We start from the raw sequence: 12,378 nt of genomic DNA, 5'->3' as shown, positions 1-12,378 counted from the left end.
ATTCTTTGCTCTGATTAGCATCATTTGGGAAACATTTAAAAAAGGATAAAATTCACAGGAGAGTGAATAATTTTGTCCTCCACGACAATAAATAAAATCAAATGTAATGTGTGTATCCTCATAAAGCGAAATAAATTACTTAAAAAAATTTTTTTTCAACACTTACTCAAGGAATAGGTTTGGTTTTTCGGTTCTTTTGAGTCTGCTAGTTTCCAGAGTGTTGTTTTTGGGTGGCTCTGAATGCCAGGGATGTTTGTAAGGGAATGGAGAGGTCTGCCAGATCACCTTTTACTCCAAAACACTGTAATCTTTTCTCCTCCGCACTGGTTTGTCCAGCAGCTCCACCTCATCTGGCGGTTCACATGTCAAGCACTTGTAGATCTTTCCCTCCCTCCTTTACTCCGGGCCCCTTCCTGTCATTCTTCACTTCACTGCTTTCTTTCAGCCTGTTTGTTTTATAACACTACATTTATTATGCCCTGTGCTTCAGGGTCATTCCTGTGCCGAAGAACACACTGAACTCTCTAACTCTGCAGAAATGTGTTTATTTCTGAAAGTATTTCAAAAACAGGGTGTAGCTGATTTTTAGATATACAATCTTAAAAGTAGATAAAGGTTCTTTATAGGCGTTGATGGTCCTGTGGATAAATACATATAATATTGTCGTTCCACAAAAGGCTGTTTTTTTTGTATTAAAATGTTTGTAGAATTAAGAAAAACTGAAAGGTTCTTTGGGAAACATAAAATTGATCATTACAAAACATTAAGTAAAACATTTGGGTTAGATAAAACTGACGCTGTGTTCACACCAGACGTGTGATGCGTGAATAAATTCATGTTATTCGTGGGTAAATATATTTGTGAACATTTTGAGTTTACTCGCTTCATTCATGTGTCAAATTCACTTCACAACAGATGTGGATTTGCGTGATGGACAGGGCTTCTGTCTGCCTGGTGACTCTAGCTTTGTTGCTAAGTGGCTAGCAAGGATTTTTATCGAGAGATTAGCTTTGCTTTATAAAGGCTAAAAATTTATTTTCTTTCGGCGCTGTGTCCGAATCCACTATATTCTTTTAGAGGTGCACCCAAGTTCATCAACTCCTCCAGAAAATGTCTCTAGATGATGGAGGCTTTTATTGGTGCTTCAGACTGAGCCAAGCCAGTTTGATGAAATTTTTTTTAAAGATTTAAAAAATCTAAAAATATATATATATTTTTAAGAGTGATGCCATTTGTTTAGATAAAATGAAGACAGTTTTTCTACAAATAGCATGTTTAATTTTAAATTAGTTTATTTTACATAATTATTTCATCATTATTTTTAAGTTTATTTTAACACTTTTTTCTAAAAATTTTTTTGTTAATTATTCATTTTAAGATTAAGAAATATGTGTTTTAAAAAACTTTACTGAAAGACTTTATTAAGCTTTTAAATTAATATTTAATTTCTAATTTTTTTTTGACATCATTATTTCATCATTATTTTTAGATTAATATTTTATGACATTTTTAAATGTCTTTTGTACTTTTAGTTAAGTCAATATTTGTTTCATTAACTATTAATTAAAACATTTAGTTTTTTGTTAATATTTTTATTTCTGTTTCATTTTATTTAACAAAAACATTATTATTCTTTCAATAATCATTAATGCCATTAAATTTTCTTTAATTTCTATTTATTTTTATCCCTTTATTTCTACATTTCTTATTCATTATATAAACACCACATTATAAAATATAGTGTGATCCTACTTTGTTTGTCTTGTTCTGTCCATCTGGCCTTTTCCATTCACTTCTTATTTTCCCAGTCACATTACTTTCTACACAGTAAAAAAGATCCATATTTTGTAATTCATATTTTTATTATTTATTTTTCCTTGTTTATTTAGGCTTTTGAATTGCATTATGTGACCTTGATCTTTCTTCAAACATCTTTTAACTTTGCAAAGTTTGACAAAGTGACTTTTTATAAACATTTTTAATAGTTTAAAGTGATATATTGTCTGGGTTGTATATTACAGAGTAATAAACTGCCAGTACATTTTCTGTTGTTTTACAGATTTATTTCTTTATTTATTATTTATTATACATAAATTTTTTAAAAACTACTAACATGTTAATAAAAGTCACTTTGTTCAACTGTAGTGTTAAATTTTCAACATTAAAAGTGGACAAAGCAGAGATCAACATCCCATAATGCAATTCACAACCGTAAATAATCTGAAAACACTTGTAAATCACAAAATACAAGACCTGTTAATTAACAGATATTTTACAGTGCACAGTTTATCCTTGTTTTCAGAGCGTCTTGACCTGCGAACGCATTCCTGACGCCCTAAAACTTTCTCGTGTGGATGATTTCACTCTTCAGTCTGCATGTAAATGAGTGTGTTATCAGCAGCTGTAGGGTGTGTGTCCTCTCTCATCTGTGTGTGTGTGTGTGTGTCCTGCAGATGATGCTGTGTTCATGGAGGGAGAGAGAGAGCTGAATGAGTACGTCCTCAATGACACCGGCAGGATCTACTACGGCACAGAGAAGCAGATCGGAGCTCGGACCTGGAACTTCGGTCAGGTGCGGAGATCACAAATACAAAGTCCATGAAAAAAATTACAACATTTTCACTGAGGAACAAAAAAATTGGTTGTGAGAACTTGTTGTTTTATACAAGAAAAAAAGCACATTATGAAGCAAATCTGACCCATAGATATTTACAGTATCAGCTGTAAATCTTTTGCCTCCAATGTCACTGTTTTGTTTATATTACAATGTTAACTTAATGTTTTTAATCTGTAAATGTTTAGTAATTTAATGTGCTTTTTTATTATTTTCTATTCAACTTTTACTCTATTTTAGTAATTTCAGCAGTAGGTAATCCTCCACAATGCTAACAGCTTAGCATAAATCTCTGAATCACAGTCCCTCCCCTGCCGTCTAGAGCCACGCCTCCTTAAACACGAGGAAAAGAACCCTCTCTCATGTGTTAAAAGCGACTAGTGCTTGTCTGACAGCATGCAAGCCAAACTGATATGCTATTTCAGAGCAAATATTTAGAGTTGCATGGTAAACAATATAGGGAGAGACTAGGCGGAATAGCGCTATTTACTTGTGTTTTGTTGTTAAACTAGTTCAAATTTACATTATCGATGCTGTAAAAGGTCCCTTATGAAACTGAAAATATCTTTCATCGGAAGATTTCAGTGGCTGAACAACACTTCTGTGAAAATATAACCCATTTTTAACAACAACATCTAACGTTACATTTATTGCAACAAAAACCAAACTGTTAAGCAAATTCTTGTGAAATGCCCCATTTTTAATGTCATCAGACAACAATATTTATCTGGGGAGACTTTAAAGGAAATATTTTTAAATGTTAATCTATCTAAAATTGTAAAATTTTTATCAAAAGGAAACCTTAAAAAACTGTTTTAGATTTTTATCTTTGTATTATCATTATTGCTATTTATGTATTTTACCCTGGACATTATTTAGTGCTGTTGATGACTTTTAATTGTTAGAATATTTTTATAATTATAGAAATTGGTATTTATAAAATGTGATAAACTTGATCTATTTTCTTTTTGCCATGACATAGCCATAGAAGCTGAAATGGCAATAAAATTATTATTTTTTTAAATCTAACGGTACATCAGCATTGCGTGAAGCTAAAACGGTTTTATTATTTTCAACCAGACCTCATTTCACAGGTCATGATTTGAATCGCCGACTGCTCCAGATATTTAGCATGCCAAATATCTCATGGGCATCGACAACTCATTAGCGATTTTCTCAGATCACGTCTTTGATAGTTCACACTGTATGATTGTCACTCACGTGCACAAGCACCGATTTGCCTGTGATTTCATCCATTTGTCAGCGATTTATCAAAACCTGTCGCCGAGTCAAAACCGCGGCTAAAATCATCCAGTCTGAACTCGGTATAAGCTGAAGGAAAATGAACGAACATTTTTATATCTAAACATAAATAAACATTCTCTCAAATATTTGCAAGCATGCATGTATTTTTATATGCATACTAAATATACACAAGCTTTTAGTTTTGATGTGCGATTAATCACGATTAATCTTTAATTAATTAAAATTATATATTTTTTTAAATGTGTTTTAGTGATTTTGTACTTTAGTTATTCTTATGCTTTATTTATAATTATATTTCATTTGAGTTACTGTACACAGAACACAAAAAACACGCACACACAGATACAGTAATGCTAATATGTATATATACAGTTGAGGTCAGAATTATTAGCCCCCGTTTATTTTTTCCCCAGTTTCTGTTCAAAGGTGAGAAGATTTGTTCAACACATTTCTAATCATTATAGTTTTAATAACTCATCTCTAATAACTGATTTAATTTATCTTTGCCATGATGACAATAAATAATATTTTACTAGATATTTTTCAAGACACTTCTATACAGCTTAAAATGACATTTAAAGGCTTAACTAGGTTAATTAGGCAAGTTATTGTATAACGATGGTTTGTTCTGTACACTATTGGAAAAAAGTAGCTTAAAGGGGCTAATAATTTTGTCCTTAAAATGGCTTTTAAAAAATGTAAAACTGCTTTTTATAAACGTGCGTTCTGTGAATGAACGTCGCCTCGTGGTTCCATCCCAAAGAGGGAAGAAATCACTTTCGCGAACGCTCACGCTCAATCTGCCCAGTTGGTGGAATGAACTCCCTAACTGCATCAGAACAGCAGAGTCACTCGCTACTTTCAAGAAACGACTAAAAACTCAACTATTTAGTCTCCACTTCACTTCCTAATCTGCAATTGCCTCTTTGAATATCACACTAACTGTACAAAAAAAAAAAAAAAAAATTACTTATACTAATACTTCCCTTCTTAGACTTTACAGACCTGAAACTTGCCTATAGCACTTATTCATTGTTGCTCTTAGTTGTGTAAATTGCTTCCTTGTCCTCATTTGTAAGTCGCTTTGGATAAAAGCATCTGCTAAATGACTAAATGTAAATGTAAATTTCAGCCGAAATAATACAAATAAGACTTTCCCCAGAAGAAAAAATATTATCAGACATATTGTGAAAATTTCCTTGCTCTGTTAAACATCATTTAGGAAATATTGGGGAAAACATTTAAAGGGGGGCTAATAATTATGACTTCAACTATACATATTTGTGTGTGTGTTTTGTATTTTTCTTATGTACTTTCCTTTTTTAGTTATTATTTATTGTGTTTAGATTTATTTGAGTTTTACTAATTTTACTAATTATGCGTTGCAGTTCTGAGTTCCAAGGCAACATTTCCATAAGAAAAATTAATTACCTTTTTATTCCTATTCCTTAATTGTTAAACTGTTTAATCCAAACTAATGATACACACAAGGATTCTGTTTTTGTTTTATATCACAAAACCATGTTTAGCTTATTCTTGCACACAATCTCACTCAGACATGGGGGAAAAACTGTGCATAAACCCCCAAACCTCAGTTCATTTAGTTTTATGTGGTGTTTTTAAGAAGTCTGACATCAATTATTCCACAATTAAAGTCTGACTTGGGGAATAAAAAAAGAATGACGTGAACAGAAATGCTCACAACATGCTTACAACCAGCATTTGTTTTCTTACCAAATACAATTATAGTTGAACTTGGATATTAACATTGGCCCTCTAACACTTTAGATGAGATCACAGTTTTATTAATGGTATCTGACTGTCTTTTTCTCTTGCAGTTTGATGAAGGGATTCTGGAGGCCTGTCTGTTTGTGCTGGATAACAGTGAAGTTCCTCCATCAGGAAGAGGAGATCCGGTTAATGTTGTCCGGGTCATTTCTGCCATGGTGAGTCCAGTCTCTTCAACACAAACTTATTGTGTCATCAGAAGTATTGATATTTTTAAATGCATCAATAATGAAATGTTAAAAATAACGTATTTTCGTAGTATTCGTAGTATAACGTAGTATTTTCTGATATGTCTATAACTGGATAACAGTGATGAATACAATATATGCGGGTTTTTGCGCTTCAAGATATAGGCTAAATAGCAAATAATGTAAGAAATACACATTTTTAAAACACCGACAATTTCATCTAAAGTGGAAGTAATACATTTTAGAGGACATTTGTTAACATTAATCAATTTTTTTTTTCAATTGGCAGATATATGTTCAAATATAATAACTGTAATTTTACATTTATGTTTATTTTACATTTATGTTCATTACTCATTTGTGTTCATTACAATCTGAGAGAAGAACAACATTTTAGGAGGTTGAAAACAAGGACAACTTTAAAAAGTTTGTGTATGTCTGTCTGTGGTGTGAAATCATGGAACAGTCTTGATCAGACTCTCAAACAATGTCAGGATAATAATCAATTTAAAAAATTAAATATAAATATATAAGTATGATCCTTTCGGAAATGTTGCAAGATTTTTTTTTGAATGTCTATATCCACAAAACATTTCGCACATGGATATAATTTCATATATAATAGCATTATATATATATATATATATATATATATATATATATATATATATATATATATATATATATATATATATATATATATATATATATATATATATATAAGGAATTTATGATTATGATTAATCATAAATTTATGATTAAGGTGATTGATAAAGGATTAAATGAGAAAGGTATGATGAAACTTAAATTAATGACTATGTATTTATTTTTGGGGGGTCTATGTTATAAAATGTAAATGTACAAATGGAATCAAACATATAATATGTCAATGAAGCCAAATGGATAAAATATGTCTCATGTAAAAAAAGAGAAAAGTAAAAGAAGAAATAAGTTTTAGTAATAGACGAATGATGTATGTGGTAATGGGGTAGGAAAACAATGAGCTTGTGCTTCATCCCGGTCTATTTTCGACAGTGTAGAAATGTATTTTTTGTTAATGATATTTTATGTGTGATATTTCTGTTCGAAAATAAATAAATCAAATCAAATCTTATCAAAAGTTATGTTCATGGCATATATCAGATTTCTGTATGGGATGATGACAAAATCACTGTTAAATGCACCTGTAAAGAATGTAAATCACGTATGTTTTCATCTGTATATTTGTTTTGTTGTATTTATTAATGTTTATTTTCAACCTTTTCTTTTTTTTTAAATAATTCAATTTAGGCAAGTAGTTTTTTTCTATAGCTGAAATTCCAATTAAGGATCACTGCATTTATTTAAATGCAACATTACATAATTCATAGAAATATTACATGGTCCAAAATAGTCATAAATAACCAAAAAACTTTATTAATTAATTTATTTATTTATTCATCCATCCATACATCCATTTATTTATTTTTTCATTTTTAAATAAATAGTTTTAATTTTTTCATTTATTAATTTTTTCATTTAATTATTTTTTAAATTTATATATATTTTTAATCTTTATTTTCTATGCCTGGGTCCGATCAGTAGAAAAAACTTTAACATTAAACCAATCTCGAAGTTTTAACTCTGTCAAATTAAGAACTTAACTCATGCATAAATATTGTAATTTAGAATTGATACCATAAAAATAGTCTGGATTGCCAATATCAGTATTGTGATAGCACTACATTATTCTGAACTCTGTAAAACATCTCTTTATTGATCCGAGAAAGCAAATAACAGATGTGATCGTGTGTTGTAGATCAACTCTCCGGATGACCGTGGTGTTCTGGAGGGAAACTGGTCTGGGAATTACGCTGGAGGAACGTCTCCCACCGCATGGAGTGGCAGTGTTGAAATTCTCAAGCAATACCACAGAGAAGGAGGAACGCCGGTCAAATACGGACAGTGCTGGGTGTTCTCTGGAGTCACAACCACAGGTGTGTGTGTGTCTGTATGTGTGTGTGTCTGTGTGTGTAATTGCCTCCATTTACTGTTGTCTACTGCAGTAAAACTTGTGGTTAGTGATTCAGGATTACAGCTTCAAGCATAAGCACTTATAAAAAAGGTTCTTTATTGGCATTTTTAGTTCCAGAAAGAATTTTTCACATCCACAGACAAATGGTTTTCACTTTAAAGTAGAAAAAAATCTATAGATTATGCAAATGTTTTTTGAAATAAAAAAAGATTTTTCCATGATTTTTGAAACTTTTTTTTATTTACATTTGAAACATAGCTATATTTGTAATTATTTAAACAAATTTTATAAAAAATTTATAAAAATTATCAATGCACATGTAATTTTTACATAACATAATTACAATTAATTACAAGTAATTGCAGTTATGATTTATTTTATTGCATCCAAAATAAATGTTTGTTTTGACTTAATTATATATATATATATATATATATATATATATATATATATATATATATATATATATATATATATATATATATATATATATATATATTTATATATATATTTAAACTTAACAAAAATATAGCTTAAAGGGGCTAATAAATTTGTCCCTAAAATGGTGTTTAAGAAATTAAGAACTGCTTTTATTCTAGCCGAAATAAAACTTTAATAAAAGATAAATAAAAGACTTTTTCCAGAAGAAAAATATTATCAGACATACTGTGAAAAGTGTTCTTGCTCTGTTAAACATCATTTGGAAAATTTTTAAAAAAGAAAAAAAAATTGAAGGGGGCTAATAATTCTGACTATAACGGTATATTGATTATGTATATGTGATACACACACACACATATAAACAAATCTCATTCCTTCATTCATTTTCCTCCGGCTTAGTCTTTTATTTATCAGGGGTCACTACAATAGAATAAACCACCTAGGACGAAACCATTCAAAACAATTTTGGTACAAAGATATTTAATTCAATTAATCTTTATTTCTATAGCACTTTTACTATGTAGATTGTGTCAAAGCAGCTTCACATAGAAGATTATAGTGAATTGAAACAGTGTCAGTAATATTTTCAGAGTTGAAGTTCAGTTTAGCTCAGTTCAGTGTGGTTTAATTTTCACTGCTGAGAGTTCAAACACTGAAGAGCAAATCCATTGATGCGCAGCTCGACAAGTCCTGGACCATGCAAGCCAGTGGCGACAGCTGCGATTAAAAAACTTCACCAATTGGCCAAAGTGAAGGATAAAAAACCTCGAGAGAAACCAGGCTCAGTTGAGCACGACTATCTCTCATATTGCCAAACGTCTTGTGCAGAGCTGCAGTCTAAACTTCAAAACATGTATATCAGAAATATTTGTCAGGACATCCGATGGCATTTTATTAGTGATTAAAAAGTTAAATACTGCAGTTTGAACCTTTCTTTTGCAGTTTCTAAAAAAGTTTCTTGCAAACTCACCAGCTTTCAACAGCACAATACACAAACAACCAGCTAACTAAAATAAGTTATGAGTGATTTCTCACAGATCACACTTGTTACACCTGTCTTGCAAGACCGTTCAATCAAAAATGTGATCATTTACTAACCATCAGTCTCTTCTGTTTAACTATTTTTTATTTTTTTTATTTTATCGCAGTCTTCAAGAGTTCACACTTAGATATTGCTTGACAGCTGTAAGCAGGTTTGGCATGCTGTCCCGGGAGAGAACCCTGAGCTCGGAGATAGTTGAGCCCAGGGCTCCCGCCAGGTCCATAGAGCATGTGAGGGGAGTACGAGATCAGGTGGTTCTCGAGAGCTCCCCTTTTTGTAAAGGAGAAAAGGAGGAGAAAGGGGTGGATGGGGGGTTTCTTCGGAAAACGAAGATAAGGGAGTAATGTCTAGCTAGGCTACTTATAGTGGGTTAGGATAGATCTGATTGGCTAACTAATGAGTGTAGATAGGTGGCCAGCTGCTGTCAATTATATCACGTGCTCCTCTCGAAATTAGTTTAAAAACTTCACTTCAAGAGTTCACACTTAGATATTGCTTGACAGCTGTAAGCAGGTTTGGCATGCTGTCCCGGGAGAGAACCCTGAGCTCGGAGATAGTTGAGCCCAGGGCTCCCGCCAGGTCCATAGAGCATGTGAGGGGAGTACGAGATCAGGTGGTTCTCGAGAGCTCCCCAAATGCATGAAGCTCGGGACAGCAGCCGTGTATTCGAAGAAACTCCCCAAAAGACTTGAAATGCTATATCCGGCTGCTGGATATAATTATTTGAAAAAGAAAAGGTAAAGAGGGCTCATTTGGAGCAAAGGGTGAAACAGGTTCCTGCGGGAACCCGAGCAGAGTTGGCTTGGGCTGTGAATACTCCTGCTGGAGTAGAGACTCGGGGAGACCCCTGTGGGGGTCAGAGCCATGGGGTGGGCGGGAATCCTGCTGGAGTCATTATAACGGAAAGGGGAAGGAAGGACTCCGGCTGGAGAGGGGGGTGAAGGGGGGCAGGGGGGGGCGGGGACTCCAAAGGAGTAATTTGCTCGAGGAACACTCCTTGCGGAGATAGAGCTGGGAGGTGGCAGCACTATATATAATTATATATTTATATGAAACATATAGATATATAAATATATAATGGGGTAATCTAGGGCCTTGGGGGGGCGTTTTTACTGACTCTTGCGAGAGTCGAAGCTCTTGGCTCTCCTGCGGGAGAGAGAGCTGTATGTGCCATCTCCAGCTGGAGTCGGGAAAAGGAATGGTCGGTGAAGCCCCAGCTGAAGGGGGAAATGGCAGTTGGGCGATGACCCCTGCGGGGGTCCGGTGCTCGGGATTAACTCCGCGGGAGTTAGAGCTTGAGGGTGACAGCACTATATATAAATATATATTTATATGCGTGGGTGCATATATATATACATATATATAAATAAATTAAAAAAATAAAAGATAAGTGTGAGAAATAAACAAAAAATAAACATAAATAAAAGCTAGGGCCGGGGAGGGTCGGTGACATGACTCGTGTCACAGCTCGGGGTTGGGTGAGCTATTTAGCTGCTCCAGTAAGAGTCGGGAAAGATGAGGGGGAGGTGAAGACTCTTACTGAAGGGTGACGGGCGGTATAGGTGCTCTGGGGGTGTTCCTGCGGGAACAGAGCATGAGGGTGACAGCACTATATATAAATTCATATTTATATGCGTGGGTGCATATAGATGTAAATTTATATAAATAAAATCAAACAGAGAGAAAAATAAATAGTGCTATACTATATGTCATTATGGAATGACATATAATATAAAAAAGGCCAGGGCAGTGAGATGATTCCTGCGGGAATCGAAGCTCGGGGTAACGCCCCTGCGGGGGCCAGAGCCATGGGGGGGGCGGGGTCCTACAGAAGTTAGAAAAGTTGGGGGGCAGTGAAAACTTCTGTGGCAGCGGCCGGGGGGGGGGGGGGGGGGGGATGGGCGGGGGTGACAAGGGGGCCTGGGCAGGGAGAGAACTCCTACTGGAGTTAGGTGAGTGAAAAGGGGGAGAAGGCTGAGTGCAAATCAGCTGGAAGGAAGAAAGGAAGCTAGATGGCTGGGTCATGCCCGCGCCCTTGGGAGACTGGGTAGTTCCTCTGCCCTCGGGAAGCTGGTATGGTTGGGTCGTATTCTCTCCCTGGACTAGGCCCATGCCCTTGGCCGCTGGGATTACTGCGTCTGCTGGTGAGAGTCCTCGGAGCTTCCCTGAGATGGCTGTGGCTGAGTCAGATATAAGATTTGAAGGCGTCGGGAGACCACCTTCCTAGTGTTTGTATGTGATGTTACGATAGCCCTTGTGTGCTGCTGTGGAGGTGGGTCCAATTCTGAATGAGTGACTGGATTATGAATCTGGTGGGAAGCCTGAATGGTCCTATGACTTTGAGGTGTTTTGAAAGCAAAAATGTTATTGAACGGAATGTGTGGATGTGTTGAGCAGTGAGAAACTGATGAGGTGTTCTGGGGTAACTTAAAATGTATAAATGAATGCTAAAACGCAAATTGTATATGCTGTGGTTATGGGATTATCATCTTAAAAAGAGAGATGGAGTCAGCTGCGGCTCTGCTTCTGATACCAGTTTCTGAAAATAAAGCAAAAAGAGAGTCAGCGATTTACTATGCAACTAGGAACATGTACAACAGTAATTTTATTTATTTATTTATTTTATTTTTTATTTATTTATTTTTTTATTTTTAATTTTTTATTTATTTTTTATTTATTTATTTATTTATTTATTTTTTTTTTATTTATTTATTTTATTTTACTTTTTATTTATTTATTTATTTATTTATTTATTTATTTATTTATTTATTTATTTTTAGAATGTATTGACGATATTGCCCGTTAGAAGCGCATTGGCGGCCCCGATAATATACCCCACGAAGGGGGCAGCATCTGTGTAAAAAGGATATACTGAGGATGAAATTGGATAGCTAATAAATGAATGGCTTCTATTCCAGCGCTTAAGGAAGGAAGCATAAGCAGGTCGCATGCTTTAAGCGCCACCTGATGGTTACAAACCTTTATGAATTTCATTTCTGTTAAACCAGGAGTCACCAAATATGGT

At 34.1% G+C, this 12,378-nt stretch overlaps 1 protein-coding gene and 1 long non-coding RNA gene across 7 annotated transcripts in view; one reads left to right on the top strand and one right to left on the bottom strand.

Annotated features, from left to right (window-relative positions):
- LOC147846532 (uncharacterized) overlaps window positions 1-12,378 on the bottom strand; it is a 252,135-nt gene that overhangs the window by 72,699 nt on the left and 167,058 nt on the right. The window lies entirely within an intron of this gene.
- Window positions 1-12,378, top strand: part of tgm1l1 (transglutaminase 1 like 1) — a 72,977-nt gene that overhangs the window by 32,082 nt on the left and 28,517 nt on the right. For all 6 annotated transcript variants that reach the window (XR_015478975.1, XR_015478974.1, XR_015478976.1 and 3 more), the window contains exons 5-7: window positions 2,454-2,572; window positions 5,719-5,826; window positions 7,655-7,832. Coding sequence is in view for 2 of the 6 variants with exons in the window: in XM_087241439.1 (XP_087097565.1) it covers window positions 2,454-2,572; window positions 5,719-5,826; window positions 7,655-7,832 (405 nt within the window). In the remaining 4 variants the exon portion in view is untranslated. The remainder of the gene's footprint in view (window positions 1-2,453; window positions 2,573-5,718; window positions 5,827-7,654; window positions 7,833-12,378) is intronic.

Source organism: Danio rerio, chromosome 2 (assembly GCF_052040795.2).
Source record: "Danio rerio strain M-AB ecotype USA chromosome 2, GRCz13ab, whole genome shotgun sequence".
NCBI classification, from domain to species: domain Eukaryota; kingdom Metazoa; phylum Chordata; class Actinopteri; order Cypriniformes; family Danionidae; genus Danio; species Danio rerio.
The sequence above is the reverse complement of the archived record's forward strand: the minus strand, read 5'-3'. Positions and strand labels throughout refer to the sequence as shown.